Source organism: Schistosoma haematobium, chromosome 3, assembly GCF_000699445.3.
Source record: "Schistosoma haematobium chromosome 3, whole genome shotgun sequence".
NCBI lineage: Eukaryota > Metazoa > Platyhelminthes > Trematoda > Strigeidida > Schistosomatidae > Schistosoma > Schistosoma haematobium.
The window spans coordinates 14,843,846-14,862,830 of record NC_067198.1 but is presented as its reverse complement, the minus strand read 5'-3'; the positions used below and the strand labels follow the sequence as shown (position 1 = coordinate 14,862,830).

Below are 18,985 nucleotides of genomic sequence, written 5' to 3'. Positions count from 1 at the left end.
TGATTACTTTTTTCCAAAAAGACTTTCGAAAAACAGAGTATATTGACATTTAAAGAAGAATTAAACGCATCAAGATAATCTGTTCAGTAATCTTGTTTCACAGTCTGCTAAAGCCCAATGATGGTCGACTACTTCCAATGCTTCCCATTCTGCCTTGAATGCCTTTTGCATATCCTGTGGAGCTTGTGGTGTAGGTACTTGGTGATCTGGCAAGATCATCGAGTTATCAGCTGCGTTGTCCGAACCAAGTACCAAACCATACATACTTCTGAGGCCAAATATGTTCAGAAAATACCAAGATGCAGAGCTAACCCTAAAACCGGTTCGACTATTAAACAAAAATTTACCAAGATGCATCCAGAGAAGTAAGCGACTCACAGCCCCTTTGAAGCATGGGCTTAAATCGATAAGTGAGTGGAAATGGAACTTTCGTGGTCAAGAAGCCTGAAAAAGCCCAGTTGATCCAGCTGCCAATAACAATCATTGGAACCATATTGAGCGCATTGCTTCTTAGCATCTCAGTTGCCATTGAGGGGTCTGTCGGAAACTTGGTTGTAGTGTATGAGACTTACCAGCCATTGGATTATTCATTGGACTTTCTCGCTTTTGTGTTTTAAAAAACCCATGCTCCTTATCGTTGAAGAAATACTTGCGCATTTTAAAAGCCTACAGTATCTATCTATTTCCAAATCTTACTTTTGCGGGCAAGAATCTTCCATTTTCACGTAAAAGTCTACTGCGGACTAAGGCATGACTGGAATGGTAAAGAAAGTTGAACTCAAGGCTTTACCTATCACCGATATTCTCAAGTTCACCCTTTTTCTCACTGGTGAACATGATAGTCATGTAGTGACGTAAAACCCCAAAGAGGAAAGTAATTATTACAAGAGGAAGGAATACCCAGGATCGAATAGATGGGTCTAAAAATAGTTCGGCCATCTAAAATATAAGTTATTTGTTACTACTCAACTGAATGGTTATTTTGATTTCTTTAGATATTATTATCGTTTTACGTGTCGTGATTTGCAACTAAGTATGACTAGTCAAAAACAGGTTTGATTTAACTCTTATAGTCCACAAAATGAGTTGACAATTGGTGCAACTAGCATAAAGGATTTATAAGAATAAAAGTGATTACCATATCGGAGGTAATTCAAGTTTTAATTACCCACCAGTATTTTGATCTAAAATTAGTAGCAGTGAAGGTCATAGTTGTTGTGCTGACTAGTTTTATTTGCTTTATCACAGAAATCTCTACATTTTTAGGAGTTTATTCCTCTATTTAATGCTGTATGGATAGTAGAACTGCCTTTGTTGTAACCTTATGAAGGAAGTTTGATAATAGGAAAGTTGCCCTGATACAAGTGGGAGTATACGGTTCTCATCTAATTTCACGTTGACCATCGTTACGTTTTGTGGACGGAGGACAATTCTGTCTTTTAAGGATTTGAGCTTTGTTGGATCCAGCCTTGTAGTCTTGCCTCTTCTCTTAACATAAAGTTTATGTTGTGTTTTGAGGGTTTTCTTTTTTCTAAGCCTAAGTACTTAATAAAACTGCCTCAAGATTTTTTCTGGTAACGACTACTTTACCTGTTGATGCATAGTGTTCTCTACCGTACCAATCGCATTTCAGTGATTTCCTCAGATTTGCAAATCAGGGTCAGTTCAGTTTAGAAGGTATTCTGCATTTTAAAGTGGCATTCCATAAGACGAGACTATGATTTATGAACGGCGTTCAAGCGACCCTGAGAATGCTCACCAACTTACCATAGTTAAATGAGGCTTATACATTATTGTGGGGAATCGTTTAACGCTAGTTTTAATTTTGTAGTGGAAATGGTAAGATGACATTTGTCATTCAATACATACTTTCGACCAGTAGATTAGTGACAGTAAGATAAATGAGCGTAGACTCTGACATGTAATTAACCTACCACGTACACGTCCTTTTAGAATACATAGCATCTTTAAGCCTAGTGCGAGTATGATTAGTATTATACATAGCTGAGTAACCTGGAATATATAAGTACTGACGAATGGTTAAGTAGACCTATTGTGTTATGGGAATAAAGGCGAACATAGGAGACCTTTAGGGTTATGCTAATGGTGTTTTAAAAGTAGACAATTTAGGCGGAAGGTAGACAACTAAGCGACAAAGAGGGGAAAATCAGTATCATTTCCCCTGGACAGGCGAAAAAGCAGACACTAGCACGTTTCCCCTTTGTTGGTTGATTGAGGAACACTAGGGTCCTTACCAGTGTGTTCGGATAGGTAGATTCCCTCCCGGTCAACATTTTTATTAAGCCAGACGGGATATTTAAAGCTACGTGCAATGTCACAAGGAATGAGCATCCAAATATTGCAGTTTTTTGGAAACCGGTCGGGTCCCTCTAGTTGGCCTTCGAAAGCTGAACCAAGAATAGTTATGAACGGCTTTTGAGAAACGCTATTGCAACCACCTGCTAGCTATGAATAAGTAAAGCTTATAGACCAGTACGATGGATTAAAATTATGGTTTACAGTAGTCCGATTTCTCCTAAACTACTAATCCGAATTGCTGATCAGTAGACTTACAGATACCAATTAACTATCTTTTCGATAACAATAACGTTATGAGATAGAGCTAAAGTTTCCAAAAACGGCTTTGTGTCGCGGGGTTTGGCGATATTATTTATGTCGAAGACACTATTGCACTGGCGCGATACACAACCTTGAGTAGCGTCCAATTTTGGGAAACCCACTAACTTGAACCGGATCTCTTGTTCGCATACATAGGCCTAGAGACGTTGTACAATCTGTAAAGATAAAACTTAGTTTCCATAGCCATTCAGTTTCTGCTTCTTGATTAATTGACCCGACTACTTTACTCAGTAATTCTCATCTTACACGATGGAGCTCTTACATAAAACTTTATAAAAACCAATATCAATTAATTCGTACGTAGATACCTCTTAATGAAGACCAAAGGGTTAAACACTTTTATTTCTACACAATGAATGTAGCTAGTAGTTGTCCGGTGAAGTGCCAATTTAACTAGGATAGCTGAACTTGGAAATGTGTGAACGCTCAATGGGATTTTTACTTCTCGCGAATTATGTGCTGGAAACCAGCTTCACTCTTTGAACTTTAAATCTAAGGGTACTACCTGGTGGAATACAGACGAACTAGTAATGACAGCTATCGAAGTTCATCCTTCATTGATATTGTAGCGGTAAATAAATCCCCAAAATAAATAGCTCTGTAAGTTTTCGACATTGGATGCTGACCATATGTTTTAGTGGACTCATCTAGCTGAAGGCGCTCGGTCAGGCATCCGCACCAGATCACGTGTGGTAACGCCGTGCTCAACATCAACCGCAATCGCTAGCCAGATTAGATCAGAGAATTCCGATATATTGGTCATCGCCAAATATACTCTTCCGATCTCCTCGACTCTGTCTTTTGATTTCTCTTGGTGGGAACGAAATACATTAGGTGTTACTGGTAGAAGCGTTGTCAAACACTGAATACCTGTGACATCATCATTGGTGAACCCGACGTGATCTGGTACACCTAATTGCAACTGTGAGTCTGTTACTTTTTGGGATTTTTTATATATCATTGCCTTATTTTTTTAATTTTTTTTTAAACATTGTGATTTTTTTTCGTGTTTTTTCTTGGATATATATATATTTTCCCCTCGTTCATTATCGTACTTCATATTTCATCATGACTGAACAGACATCTAAAGTACTCAAGCTTAAGACCTTGTCCCCAATTTCGTTTCAACTGATGCCTTTCTGGCCCGACAACATCGAAGCCTGGTTCTGCTACGCAGAAGCCGACTTCTCCGAGCACGGCGTGATCGACACACGTGCACAATTCCTCGCAGTAGTCAAGGCACTACCGCGCGAATTCAGCAGGTACGTAACACCTAGTATGTTTACTAGTGATGTTTCCGATCCTTACGAAATCTTAAAACGCTCGATTCTTAAACGAGGAGACCTAACCGATTGACAAAGGTTAGATCAACTCTTCAATAACATCGACCTGCGACACGGTTCTGCGACGGACATGTTGCAACGGATGAGAGAGGTAATAGGCCCAAGAACTTTCGACGAAGGCCTATTCAAACAACTCTTCTTGTCCAAACTTCCCCAACAGGTGCGAGCGGTTCTGGAGTCGTTTCAAAACAACGCCTTAGACGAACTGGCTGCATCTGCCGATCGTATCTTAGAAATTACGAAATCCTCTACTACCGAGGTATTTTCAGTCAAAAAAAGCCTCAAACGACTCAGAATGACATAACCGAGTTATGTCACACACTCACATGTTATCTTAGTCTTCGTACCGACTGTAAGAGATCGCGAACTCCACGTAAGCGATCTGTCTCTAGACCACGAATGACGGATAACCCCGACTGGTGCTGGTATCATAACCAGTATGGAAAGTCTTCCAGAAATTGCAGAAAACCCTGCAATTTTCCCAACACGTAACCGACTGATTCGAAAAACAATTCGGGAAACTTCCGAGCCGGCACGCGTTAACGGCAACCGTAGCCGGCGAACATAGCCATCTGTTATACGTCACAGATGTGACAACGAGAGTTCGCTACCTCGTCGACACTGGCGCAGAAGTTAGCGTTCTCCCGGCGAATTCCAACGACCGACTTCACGAATCGACCCTAAACTTACAGGCGGCAAACGGAAAACCGATCGCTACGTATGGAAAGAGGTACGTTTACCTTAACGTGGGTTTACGCAAGCCCATTCACTGGATCTTCGTTGTTGTAGATTTTTCTATGCCAATCATTGGTATGGACCTTCTACAACATCAAAATCTGATCATCGATACGCGCAAACGGAGGCTAGTAGACGGAAACACTAATTTATCCGTTTGCGTAACTTCTTTTACTGGTTGCAGATTATCCCCAGTCACAATTAAGCATATGATAGACCCACTCTATCAACCACTACTCGATAAGTACCCTGGGATACAACAAACGCAACCGAGATTACCGTGTGTAACCAGCAACGTTACACATCACATCACGACTACAGGACCACCTGTATTTTCTAAAGCACGACGACTAGCTCCCGAAAAGCTAAGGTTAGCGAAAAACGAGTTCGACCATATAATAGACTTAGGAATCATACGACCGTCAAGTAGCCCATATGCATCTCCGTTGCACATGGTCCCTAAAAATGACAGCCACGATTGGCGTCCAACTGGTGACTATCGGCGATTGAACGCGAAAACCATTCCCGATCGTTACCCGTTGCCTCACATTCACGATTTGACAGCTACCTTGAAAGGTACAACTGTCTTTTCGAAAATCGACTTGGTTAAAGCGTATAACCAAATCCCTATGGCTACTGACGACATACCGAAAACAGCTATCATAATTCCCTTCGGACTCTATGAATTTTCGCGAATGCCTTTCGGTCTACGAAATGCTGCTCAAACATTCCAAAGATTCATAGACGACGTTTTTCGAGGTCTCAACTTCGTACATGCGTATGTTGACGACTGTCTAATCGCAAGTTCGGACAGACAAAAACACATCTCAAGCATCTGGATCTTGTTTTCGAACGACTACAAAAACATGGCATTACTGTTAACGTTCAGAAATGCCAATTCGTAACCGACTCATTAAACTTCCTAGGACACACTATAGATGCTCAAGGCATTCGACTCCTTAGGACCAAAGTGGCGGCAATTCTGGATTACCCAGAACCGACCACCGTCAAGCAATTACGAACGTTTAACGGCCTCGTAAGTTTCTATAGACGGTTAGTACCGAAATGCGCATTACTTATGAAACCTCTTACCGACTAACTCCGTGGAAATGCGAAATCCATCAATTTGGACGACACCGCAAGAAAAGCATTCTCCACAGTTAAGGAACTGATTGCTAAAGCAACAATGCTCGCACATCAGGACACCGAAGCACCCATTAGTATCGCAGTAGACGCATCCGACTCGGCAATCGGAGGAGTCTTACAACAATGGGTTAACAACTCCTAGCAATTATTGGCATTTTTCTCTAGAAGGTTGCTGGACACCGAATCGAGGTACAGCACATTCGTTAGGGAACTCCTAGCTATGTATTGTGCTGTACGGCATTTCCAACACTATATCGAAGGCCGTGAATTCACTCTTTTCACGGACCATAAACCGCTCACTTTCTCGTTAAGCTCTCCTTCAGACAAGTACTCTCCCCGTGAGTCTCGACAACTGGACTACATTTCGCAGTTTACTTCAGACATTCAACACATCTCTGGAGCAAACAATGTAGTTGCAGACGCTTTATCTCGCATAACTTCCTTGAACAGTTTCCAAGGAATCGACCTTCTTAAACTCGCCCAGCTTCAAAAAGAAGTCAGTGATCTTCAGCACGAGTTATCGTCCACAACACTTAAACTACGCATCAAACAGATGGGAACAGGTAAGGAAACCCTACTTTGTGACGCATCTACAGGTAGGGATCGCCCAATCGTTCCGAAACATTATCGACGCAATGTCTTCAATACATTGCACAAACTTTCTCATCCAGGTGTTCGTGCAACCATCAAGCTTATAGCAGAACGGTTTTGCTGGCCTGGAATGAATAAAGACGTGAGGGAGTGGGCACGCTCCTGTGTAAGCTGCCAAAAATCTAAGGTTATCAGACACAATAAATGTCCCTTAGGCTCGTTTAAAACTCCCGATGCTCGTTTCGACCATGTTCATCTGGATTTGGTAGGACCTTTACCAGATTCAAATGGATACTCTTACCTCTTAACCTGCGTAGACCGTTTCACTCGATGGCCAGAAGCAGTACCTATCAAGGACATCACTGCTGAAACAGTGGCTCGCGCCTACGTCGAACGATGGGTAGCAAACTTCGGCTGCCCTTCAACCATCACCACAGACCGCGGACGTCAGTTTGAATCTGATCTTTTCCGTCGTCTTACAAACGCAATGCGTTCAGTTAAACCTGCTTCCACTCGACCACAATCAACCGATGTTTTCGTTCAACCTGACTTACGATATAGTACACACGTTTTCGTTCGTCGAGACTCGCATCGACGACCATTCGAATCAGCATACGAAGGACCCTTCAAAGTTCTTCAACGTGAATCTAAGTACTATATAGTCGATAAGAACGGAACAAACGATAGCATCAGCATCGATCGCTTAAAAGCAGCGTATTTAGAAGGAAATCCTATCTACGTCGATTTTCCTTCGGTACAATCGAACGACACGACTCCACTCATAATTCCTCAACCGACAACCAACACTAGCGATGATACTCCGAATGTATCTGAAAATAAACTTAAAACGAAGCGTTCTGGAAGAAGAGTTAGATTTCCAGAACATTTAAACGACTATTGCACGTAAGACACTGCTCGACATTTTATATTATCTCGATCTTTCTTTTTACAATATACAATATATTTTAAAAAGAACAATTCTAATATGTTTATATATTTATATTTTTATTAAAAAAAACAAACAAAAAAACATTATAAATCTTTTTTAACGAAATTACGTGTACATGAGTTTATTTTCCATTTTTTTCGCCGACATTGTGTTTTTACGCACATACGAGTGTATTTCGACATGCACTTACATTTTCTTTTTTCTTTTCCAGGACGGCTGGAAAAGAACGATGACGTTTATGAGGAGCTGAAAGTTTCATTGTACATTTTCTTTTTTTACTATGTTGTACCTCGGTCCCATATAGTAAGGAAAGACGACCAGACGCTGCTACACTTAGTAAGCTATCAGAAGAGTGTTTACCAACGACAAACTCGTTGGGTTTAAACTTCTGGCTGGCCACGTCTTAGGGTCGTCACTGCCCCACTAGGGGGGGAGTGATCTGTAGCGGTAAATAAATCCCCAAAATAAATAGCTCTGTAAGTTTTCGACATTGGATGCTGACCATATGTTTAAGTGGACTCATCTAGCTGAAGGCGCTCGGTCAGACATCCGCACCAGATCACGTGTGGTAACGCCGTGCTCAGCATCAACCGCAATCGCTAGCCAGATTAGATCAGAGAATTCCGATATATTGGCCAACGTCAAATATACTCTTCCGATCTCCTCGACTCTGTCTTTTGATTTCTCTTGGTGGGAACGAAATATATTAGAAGGTGTTACTGGTAGAAGCGTTGTCAAACACTGAATACCTGTGACATCATCAATATCATGAATATCTTGAATATTTCAATAGAAAATATCCGATGTGCTGAGAGCGCTTGCTTTTTCTAAAGAAGGATATCAGTTTGCAACATTTGGTGTGAAAATCGTGCAGAGTGTGGAAAGAACATATTCTGTGTGTAACTTAAATATTTTTGTACTGTATTTCGGAAAATTCTTTTGACTCCAGATGTAAGACTGTGTTTAGGCTTTTTATCTAGTTTGATGGCTGTTAATGAACATATCTGGTTCTCATTAGAATTCGTTTTGGTGTGAATTAATGCGTTAAGCTTACGAAACATATAGTGATCTAATTTTCTTCTTCGCTAACGTGGTAATACTTTGGAGATCAATTCGAAACAAAGATGATTAGCTGACGTTTCAGATGAACCCTAATGGACTTCAGAGTTGAGCAGATAACAACGGACTTAATTTCGAAACTTCAGGGTGTAAATTAGTCCATCTGATGCATTGCAAACTACATATGTAACTCATTTAATTCTTCTCTGGGGATGTCTGAACCTGGAAAAATTGAGCGTTAGTTGCTCATTGTCTAAAGTTGTACAGTAACTGTGACAAAAACATTAGTGTCAAATGATTATTGTTTCCCATATTTTGCACTTACTGCCATGCCATCCTATTCCAGGAAGAATACGTAGTAACAACCTGTAAAATAACTGTTAATCCAACCTTTTTTGGTGGTTACATCTTTATCCTAGTTATTTATTTACGAACTAACCCTCACGTTGTATTATTTCGATAACAATATACTATTAGGTGGCTTTCCTTTAGACTTGGTTCGTTTTCTTTTACTCAGTACTGTGTTAGCATCGTATTCATTTATCTTAGAAGGCCTGCAATTAAGTAGTCAATGTGCTCGCAACTATATAGATGCCCTTACTTAAGACCACACTTAGTCCCATATATTTCACTATCAAATGGCCACCAACACATCGTTGACTTCCGGATGATTAGATATACTACTAGACTCACAGTAATAAGATAACAATTTTAATATTTCTTCTTAGAACCTATGTATTAAATGAATGTGATTGTAAGCTACTAAACGTGTGATCATTTTCATAGTTCCCTCAAGTTCCTTCACTCAGACTGCCTGTGAAATGAAGATTTTTCAAAATTCCATATTTCTCGACAATTATAATTGCTTGTCAGAGTATTTGAAATCAAACGTCAACCCTAAGTTTGAGAAAATCCCTCCAGAAATCCTGAGTGGAACGTGACATAATCGCTACGACTCAACAATGACTGGGTTTTTCAACCAACGTGCTCCATAAGATTTTCCCTGACCTTGAGCTCTTTCCTATAACCAACTATGATGAATCAAAGTATTCATTCTGATTTGCTAACTAATAATTTCTGATATAAAGCAATTTAATGCAGGTAAAACTAGATAAGCAAAACTGGATGTACTATACTTTGAGTTCGTAATGAAAGTTCGATCAAGTACAAAGTAATTATCAGTTAGTACATATATCACACAACACAAAATTCACATCTGTTATATTGTTTTACCTAGTTTCCAAATGGTATATCCACAATCATTCTCAAAGTCTAGAAGACTTTTCACGGAAATATAGTTTATTAAATAACACCCTGGAAAATTTCATGCGACACCACTCCACACACTATCCTTAGTCAACTTTATAACAATTGGCAAATAAACAAAAAGTTGTTAAGACAACGGATGCCTAACAAGCACCGGCAAATTCGACAAAAGTAGCCAGTTTGTGACCTGCTCATACGCTCACTAGATTCTCATCAACCGTCAAGAGAATGGTAGTAGGCCTTTCTCCAATCTTCAAAGAAAGGAAAAAAGAGACTCGGCCTTTTATAGACTGGTCAAATTACCCCCATGCTGTTAAAGGTAACGGGAGGACTTTTCAACGAACAAATGAGGGAATAAATGAATAAAAACATCATCCTCCGTGAAACTCAACACCGGTTCAGGAAAGACAGGTCCTGCGAGACCAACATCCTCATATAATGGGATAGCTAGACGACCTGAAGAGGCCAAATGACACAGGTTTGTAGAATCATGGTCTACTTCGGTATTAGTACTACTATAGTTACAGACCTAATCCCCAAACTGCAGATTTGTTATGACGTGACTATCTAATCCATAAGCTCTTATATGAAAGTCATATAGTATACACTGACTCCTGACCACCAGTAATATAAATAGCATTTCTGACGAACAAATATGAGCTTAAAATATAGTAATATATTTGATAAAAAAGCAAGAGGTTATAGTCGTGGCGCCTACGTGACCGAGTCATGGCATTTCGATGAACTGTTCTCGCGTTCACCGTAGCTGACCTTCTATCCGTGCTAAATGTTGGATACGAATTTTCTCAGTTATCTCATGCTCAGCTTCGAAGATCATATGGTTAGAAACAATATCACTACATGTCCATGAAATATTGTTTGACTTCGTAAAAGTGTTCCATGCAGTACCACACATACTCCTCACAATAAATCACAAAGCTGGGTTTCACGGAGCCACTTTTATCCTGGATTCAAAACCTCCTGGAGAACAGTATGTTTCGTACCAAGGTGAATAGAGTACAGGACACCTGGCAATTCTTAACACAAGGAGTTTCACAGGGGCTATATTCAGTCCACTTCCTTTCCTGACCTCTTAATGACCTTATGGATAAAATTTTCTTAGCGGTACTAGTCTATGCAAATGACGTGAAGATCTGGAGGTCTACAAAACGCAAAAAATTGACCTGGGCTTCGAAAGAACTTAACAGTAATTCAAGATATGGCAGTATTAATTACTCAATCATTCACTTACACCTGCTACCCCCCGTGGAGCAGCATATGCCGCTCACCAGGATTCTCAATCGGACTCTGTCCTGGGCAATCATTTTTCGTTGTTTTCGGTCACTGTCCATTATTTTGATGTCTGTTCTCAATCCTCGACGCCATGTGTTCTTCGGTCTTCCTCTTTTCCTTTTCCCTTAGGGATTCCGGTTTAGCGCTTGCTTTGTCATGTGGTTTGATGATTTCTGTAATGTATATCCTATCCACTTCCAACATCGTTTCCTAATTTTCTCTTCGACTAGAAGCTGATTCGCTCCTTCTCACATTGGGTTGATAATAATGGTATGCGGTCAACGAACACTGAGTATCTTGCGTAGACAATTGTTTATAAGTACCTGTACTTTTTTGTGGTGTTTGTGGTAGTTCTGTTTCAACTTCTGTTGACTGGTTTGTAGCTGACCAAAAACACCTGTTTATTTGAATCTTCCCACTGATGTTTAGGGCTGAAATTGATCACTCTCTTATTGGTATATGTTCCTCGATATTGCCTTGATATTGGCTAGTAGTGGAGTCCCGGCCTCGCGTTTCGTCCCATTTGGGACTCAACATATGGAGATATCTGCATCTCTGAATAGATGTTCACTCTGGGACTCGAACCAAGTACCGTTCGCCTCAAATACCATCGCGTTGTTCACTTTACTACTGGGTCCTTATAGCTACTAGCTTGTGCAGTGGGGTGTGGATAAATTCAATTATTATTGTTTGTTTGACTTTTGAAAGCCCTTGTATGTTTGGAAAGGTAACCTCGCTTTGGATTTCTTCTAACAATAGACTGGGGAGTACTCACCCGCACTAAAGTTTTCCAAGTTTCAGCTCCACGCAGTAGAACTGCCTTGATGTCCGTACCGAAGATTCTGACTTTGATATTGTTTGACATATGTTTTGAGTTCCATATGTTCTTCAATTGTTGGTATACTGCCCTCGCTTTGCCAATCCTCGCCCCTTACATCTGCATCAGATCCGCCTCGTTCATCAGTAATGCACACCTGGTACTTGGAAGTCTCCACCTCTTCCAGAGCTTATCCACCAAGTGTGATTTCGTTAGTGTACTGTGTCGTATTTGAGGATGTTACTTTTTCCCTTGTGTATGATGAGGCCTACTGGTGCAAAGGCCTCTCCTAAACTGGTTGTCTTGACCTGGATTTGTTCGTGCGTGTGGAATAGAAAGGCCAGGCCGTCTGTGAAGTCCACGTTGTCCGTTGTATTCAGTGGTTCCCGTCAGATATAGACGTCTTCGAAATCCAGTTAACCACCAGAAGGGAGGCGAGAGTTGGCAGCATTGTCTGACTCTGGTTCTCACTTGGAATGCATCTGTCAACTGTCTTCCATGAACGTATCTTCAGTGTAGTCCGTCGTAAGAACTCTCGATGATGTTTACGATCTTCCCAGGCATACCATAGTGTTATAGAAGTTTGCATCTTATCCAAACTGTCAAAAGCCTTCCCATAGTCAGGGACGTTATCATATAGTGGCGAGTTCCATTCGACTGATTGTTCAACGATGATTAATATTGTCAAGATCCGGTCTGTGCACCACTGATCCTTACCGAATCCAGCCTGTTGATCTTAAAGCTGAACGCCCACTGAATCTTACATCTGGTTCAATAACATTATGTTGAAAACTTTTCTTGGTACTGATAATAGTGTGTTGCCTTTATAGCCCTCATATTTGCTCAGAACGCCTTTCTCTGGTATATTGATGAGGTGTCCTTCTTTCCAGTCTGCTGGCACTCATCCTTCTTAAATTTTCTCAAATAGAACCTGTAGCACTTTTGCAGTTGCTTCTATGTCTGACTTCAGTGCTTCGGGTGACATATTCTCACTCCAGCTTCTTTCCTACTCCTTATTTGTCTGATGGCCGTCCTGATTCCTCCGATCATTGGTGGGGTGACAGTTATTGGAAGGTTCATAGGTGCTACGTTGATGCCCGGCGGATTCAATAGAGGTGACCCATTTAAGAATTCTTCAGTCTTCTATCCACCTTTTTCTCTGTTCCTGAATCTCAGTGATTAGCTTTCCTTCTTTGTCCTTGACCAGTCTCTCTGGTTTGTCATTTTTCCCTGCTAGTTTCTTCTTTATGTCATAGTTCTTTCATATTTCCTTCTCTTTCAGCTTTTTCCACCGTCGTTACTAGGTTTTTCACACAGTCCTACTTGTCGGCTCTAATGCTTTTCTTCGCTTGCTTGTTTGCCTCTGTATATTCAGTTTGTGCTTTGACTTTGTTCTTGGTCGGATGATGTTAATTGCCGCCTTATTGTTCTTCCTTTCTTGTATTCTGTCTCGGGACTTCGTAGAGGCTCACTCCTCATTATGAGGATTCTTTGGCCCTAGTACCTACTGACATATTGAGGTTAGTGCTCCTTTGATCCCTTTCCAATTGTCCCCAATAGTAGTTTCTTCTTTGAGTAGATCATGTAGGGCTTGGAACCTGTTGTTGAGAGCTATCCTAAATCCGTCGATTTTTTTAGTATCTCGAAGGGTGGCTGTATCGAACCCTTGTAAAGCTGCTTCTCCAGTTTTCCAGTATTTCTTTAGCCTCAGTTTCCTCTTGGCAACCACCAGGTGGTGATCGGAAGCTATATCAGCTCCTCTCCTGGTTCTCACGTCTTCTATTGTCCTTCCGAATATTTTGCTGATGTACCTATGACTGGTCTGATTATCTGTAGTGTGATCCGGTGAAACCTATGTAGCTTTGTGCATGTGTTTGTGAGGGAATACTATGACCCCTACAAATCTGCAAACCTGTTATCATTCTCGTCCACTTCTTCCAGTCAGTCCATGTTGTCTGATGATATCTCCATAGGCGATATTGTCCATTCCAACTTTGGTCTTTTTTCTTAAAGATGTGTGTTATTATAGTCAACTTCGTTATTAGTACTGCTCTAATAATAGACCTAATCCTAACATTGTAGATTTGTCATGATGTAACTATCTAATATATAAGATCTTACGTGGAAGTCACATCACTGTCTACACTGACTAATCGTACCGTAGCAATCACCAATACAATGAGTACATTTAGGCTGGAGATACAACAATTTATTTAATATGGATGAAAGTGACAAGTTACACAAGAATGGCCACGCCTGCAAGGCTGAACCATGCCGTTCAATTGGATTGAATCAATTGAATTAATGCTTCCCGCTTTCTCCATTGTTACGACTTTCTCCGCGTTAAATGTTGGATATATATTTCTCAGCTGTCTTGTGTTCAGCTTTAAGGATTATGTGGTTAGCGCTGGACGCCATCACAGATGCTTTGATGATTATGGGTCCATGAAATTAAAACCCGATAAGTGCATTACGTGCTTCTTTGGATAGTACCAGAGCAACTCTCTGAGTGTGCGAAGCATTTTCTATTCCGTGAACAGAGTACAGCAGCGTATCTCCCTAATCTAACATTTTCTGTCCGGATTGGGTCCAATGGGTTTCAATGATCCCGGGAAGTGTCAAGCTGTATCTCTTCATTTCCGTTGCTATTTGATTGTTCCACCTGGTTCGCCAACCTGTCCGAACATTCCACATGCCGATATTAGTTGTTACCCTGGTTGTTAGAACGAGCATAGCCTCGTGACTTCCGAAAAACCTCAGCTGTCTTCATGAGGCACCATAATACTTTCTTCAACTTCTAAGACAGATTTCAAGTTGTTTGATTAGTTCATTCTGGCTACTGTTTTCTTAGCAAAGTTGTTTTCTATGGGATGGGGCTGCTGAACTCATGCTCGACCCTCCTCTTTTACCCACGCTTGGGACCAGCAGTAACCCTAGAAGAGCTACAGGAGAAGTTATATGGTAATATACAATGAGTAAAAACGCAAGCTTGTAAATGTCACATCATGAGCATTCTGCCTCATTTGGCACAAAGCGCTTACACCCTATATGAAAATCTGCTCCCGTTTGCCTCCCTATAGAGTGATCTCGCTCTTGCAACCATGTAGAACTTAGACACCATCTCCAACTACATAAAAGGTGCAGACAAGGCAAATGCATCTCCATACTCTGTGCAAAGATAACTTGGTTCAATAGCCCAAGAGTTGTTTCTAACACTATTTAAAATATACTCACAGCCACACCTTGAATTTCACGACATCGTTTCATGCCTCTTTCTTCAAAAGAGATGTAAATCTCTTAGACCAAGTAAAGAGACGGCCAATCAAGTGGATGATAGGGCTACAACATAAACCTTATGAAGAAGGACCCAGTACCTGGGACTATTCTCTCTGGGCTACAGGAGAACATAGGGCGACCTGGCAAACAACACATTAAGCATGTCAGTCCACCCCAACACGAGCATATCGCCAGAACACTATCACCACGCCCCTCGGGTCAACTCCGAAGATTGCACACCAAAGAGCGGACACCCAAGAACCTTCCTGATTTTTTTCACTATTAGTTGCATGCATTCTAGCCGGAGTGGCCACAGCTCCATCACTGGACAGATTTGAGGGGTGACTTGACAAACATGTAATCACCCAGCTGTCTGGTGCATGTCTCATAAATTACCACGGTTACCGTTGCCGCATAACAGGCATCTACTTTCGATGTCTCCCATCATCAAAATCGTTTGCCCACCCATTCTTTTAATCCCTTCTTCGTACACATTACCAATTAACTAATTTATTTATTCTTGAGACAATAATCTCTAGCATTCAAATCAGCACTTTGTTATTTTCGCGCCACAATTAGCCAACCTTCTATTCAGCAATGGGATTATTTCTGGCATCCAGAATATTTACCACCATGATAAGAACGTACTTGCTCAAACTACAAGATATATAGATCCACAAATAATTACAAAGCTGACTGGAATTAGTACAGGTGAGGGGCTAGACTCCCACCTACTGGGTATTACTGAACACTCGAAACCCTGCTGAAGCAGCACGAAGCGATCGCAAAAAAATAAATCAGTTTATAAAAGCTTGTGTCAAAGATATTGGACATTGCATAGGTTATTTTAAATCACTGACTAATTAGATCGTACGTGAAGGTCATTTATGCTGGTGATTTATGGCTGAATCGGACAAGCTAAATATCGACAGTTTGATATCGAGGCTTTTAGAAGGTATTTCGTGATAAATTTCAATTTACATATGTTTTGTGCACTGCATAGTCCGTGGGTCTCGTCCTGGAAAGAATGTGCAATTATCCGAAGCAGAAATAAGGGGCCTAGCTCTGAAGTCAAGGGAAATTTTCCTTCGACAGCCCATTCTGCTGGAACTCGAGGCACCACTTAAGATTTGTGGCGATATTCACGGACAGTATTATGACCTCCTCCGTTTGTTCGAGTATGGAGGCTTTCCACCAGACGCGAATTATTTATTCTTGGGTGACTACGTTGATCGTGGCAAACAATCCCTCGAGACAATTTGTCTTTTACTGGCTTATAAAATAAAATATCCCGAAAACTTTTTCCTTCTCCGTGGAAATCATGAGTGCGCATCAATCAATCGCATATACGGCTTTTACGACGAATGTAAGCAGACCATTTGAATTAATTTTATTATGCAGGCAAGCGGAGGTACAACATAAAGTTATGGAAGACGTTCACTGATTGCTTCAACTGCTTGCCAATAGTCGCCATAGTGGATGAAAAAATCTTTTGTTGCCATGGTGGTAGGTCATAACCTATATTTGTAAATACGTAGGCCTCTCCCCTGACCTCCACTCCATGGAGCAAATCCGTAGAATTATGCGCCCAACCGATGTCCCGGAACAAGGTTTACTGTGTGACCTACTTTGGTCCGATCCGGATAAAGACATTACTGGATGGGGAGAGAATGACCGTGGTGTGAGTTATACGTTTGGTGCAGATATTGTCACCAAGTTCCTTCACAGTCACGAGTTAGACCTCATCTGCAGAGCACATCAGGTAAGGTTAAACTCCATAATAACTACTTAAATTTTCTAGGTCGTAGAAGATGGTTACGAGTTTTTTGCCAAACGCCAGCTCGTAACTCTATTTTCTGCTCCAAACTATTGTGGAGAATTCGACAACGCAGGGGCTATGATGTCTGTTGACGAAACCCTTACTTGTTCCTTTCAGGTGAGAAATTTGTAAACTTTTTTCACCATTGCACATAGATATTAAAACCCGCAGATAAGAAAAAGTTCAACTTTCGATCTCTCAATTCCGGATGGCCTGTTACTCCTCCAAGAAACTCTAAACTCGAAGACAAATGAATTTCCACCATATCATTGTACTAGTTTCCAGGGTCCGTGGAACACAATGCGAACCAGTAACTTGGTAATGTTTTTTAAAATGTACAGTCCTCAGACGTTAGATATTCAGCAACTTGATGAATATATGTTATTTATGTCCTTTATTTACTTCACTCTTGCTACGTTATGGTTAAGATCTTATAATTTAATGTTTTAAATTTCATGCTTTTCTCTACTTGCAAATTTTAACGCACAAAATCTTTCTGTTTTGCCTCCATCTGGTTATGTTCAACATAAAATAATGTACAGACATCTCTGCCCTATTGTTAACTTATGCTTATCATTGTACAATAATCTCCATATGTTGTATTTGAAAATGTAGGCACCGTATTTTCATTGTACTTACCTCATTTTGTCATCGATTAGCTTTTCATCGTTATGCGCATCACAAACGTTTTCCTATTAGTTCCATTAAGATGTCTGTATAAATACAAATTATGAAGTCTTACACTTGTTTCGTTATTTTGGTACCCAACGCTCGATATGCTCCCATTTAAAGTCGTATTTTAAGTCTTCAGTTTGTTAGCTGCCACAATTTGGCGTTTTCATAGAATTCCGTAACCTCACCATGATGTTTATTCGTCAAACTGTCGTCGATTCCCTTCTGTCATTGTCATCTGAAGGTATACTGAAATTTTAGACAGATATTTTAGATTTCAATAACATATGTATAAACCCAGCCAATACCACTTCGACTGAAAAGCTACAATCATGCCCGACCACCGCATACCCTGATGCGTGGTTTTGTTAGTGTATGATTAGGTTGAAAGAAAGCTTGGAGAGGTCGAACGAAAACGTTGCGTCTGTCGATGAATTTATCGACGGTTGGACTGACTTGTGTTGATAAGTTGATCTTGCCTGATTGCAGTCATCGCAGTTATCATAACTAGTGATTGGAGAAGTTGGGTGATATAGCTTATGATCAGTTTCAACAACTCAAATGTATTCGCTTTGTTTTCGATATGTCCTGAATATCAAAATTTCATACATTTCCTCGAATCATATTACATATACCTTATGTTTTCTACTTCTAATACCGTTGCTGCTTCTACCACTCTGAAATTTGTCTTCGTACTTTCATCTCCGTATCGTCATCCTTTATCAGCTTGAGTCGACGGACGTATGTACCAAGTCTTACGTTGCTTCTGGCGGACCATGTGGATCAGTAATGTGTGTAGTTGTTTGAGGATAATTCCCTGTTAGTACTTCGAACTCTCAATAAAACGTAACTCAGAATTACCTGTTGCTTTCGTAAAGTGTGTCATCCGATTGTATTTTCTTATTGGACAACATTTAAGGGATTATTTTTTAATAGTTGAGGAACTGGAGCAAATTTTTGTTCTAACTGTTTTCTTTGTCAGTGACTTATCATAGGCACAGATTTACATGGGCCTTATTTGCCATACCTAGCTTGCATGGTAAGATGAAGATAAAGTAAGAGATCGAAGTAATGTAGTATCAATGGTAAAAAGAAAAACTTAACCTTAGGAACATGGTTTTAAAGACACAGTAGATAGGTGTTTTTAAAGAGATACTGGAATTCAAGATCATGAGAAAGATGAAGATTAAGCACACCTACGCCATTGTGAACGATTTTGAGCCGTGTCACCCAGTCTCCAACTACAGTTCGCAGTTGTTACGCTGGCCCAAACCAGGTAGCTTACTTCTACCAACATGTCTCCGAAAAACAACCGGCGACTTCATTCAGAGTCTAATATTTTGGACCTTTTGTGAGTAAAATTGATTCCTCCGTGTTTA

The 18,985-nt window shown here is 40.5% G+C and overlaps 2 protein-coding genes across 4 annotated transcripts; one reads left to right on the top strand and one right to left on the bottom strand.

Moving 5' to 3' along the window:
* Window positions 1–11: 11 nt before the first annotated feature.
* Window positions 12–2,926, bottom strand: EMC3_1 (ER membrane complex subunit 3). Of its 2 annotated transcripts, XM_012939250.3 has the most exons (6): window positions 2,575–2,926; window positions 791–939; window positions 697–754; window positions 573–666; window positions 348–537; window positions 12–313 (listed from the first exon to the last, which is right to left on the bottom strand). In XM_012939250.3, the coding sequence occupies exons 2-6, from the start codon at window positions 937–939 to the stop codon at window positions 70–72; spliced, it is 735 nt and encodes a 244-aa protein (XP_012794704.2). In that variant the 5' UTR covers window positions 2,575–2,926; the 3' UTR covers window positions 12–69. The 2 variants fall into 2 exon arrangements, with proteins under 2 accessions (XP_012794704.2, XP_051069038.1); XM_051213094.1 differs by having other exon boundaries at window positions 573–2,926.
* Window positions 2,927–15,998: 13,072 nt separating this feature from the next.
* Window positions 15,999–17,675, top strand: PPP1CA_1 (Serine/threonine-protein phosphatase PP1-alpha catalytic subunit; the record flags this gene model as incomplete). Of its 2 annotated transcripts, XM_012939252.3 has the most annotated exons (6): window positions 15,999–16,070; window positions 16,119–16,481; window positions 16,517–16,621; window positions 16,654–16,877; window positions 16,917–17,051; window positions 17,090–17,188. In XM_012939252.3, the coding sequence occupies exons 1-6, from the start codon at window positions 16,016–16,018 to the stop codon at window positions 17,186–17,188; spliced, it is 981 nt and encodes a 326-aa protein (XP_012794706.2). In that variant the 5' UTR covers window positions 15,999–16,015. The 2 variants fall into 2 exon arrangements, with proteins under 2 accessions (XP_012794706.2, XP_051069037.1); XM_051213093.1 differs by having other exon boundaries at window positions 16,654–17,051; window positions 17,090–17,675.
* Window positions 17,676–18,985: the final 1,310 nt, after the last annotated feature.

Coding starts and splice junctions, on each gene's coding strand:
- EMC3_1 (XM_012939250.3), bottom strand. CDS start 939: ATGGCCGAACTATTTTTAGACCCATCTATTCGATCCTGGGTATTCCTT. Junction 667..696: donor GAAGATTCTTGCCCGCAAAA/GTAAGATTTGGA, acceptor TAGATACTGTAG/GCTTTTAAAATGCGCAAGTA. Junction 314..347: donor ACTTCTCTGGATGCATCTTG/GTAAATTTTTGT, acceptor AACCGGTTTTAG/GGTTAGCTCTGCATCTTGGT.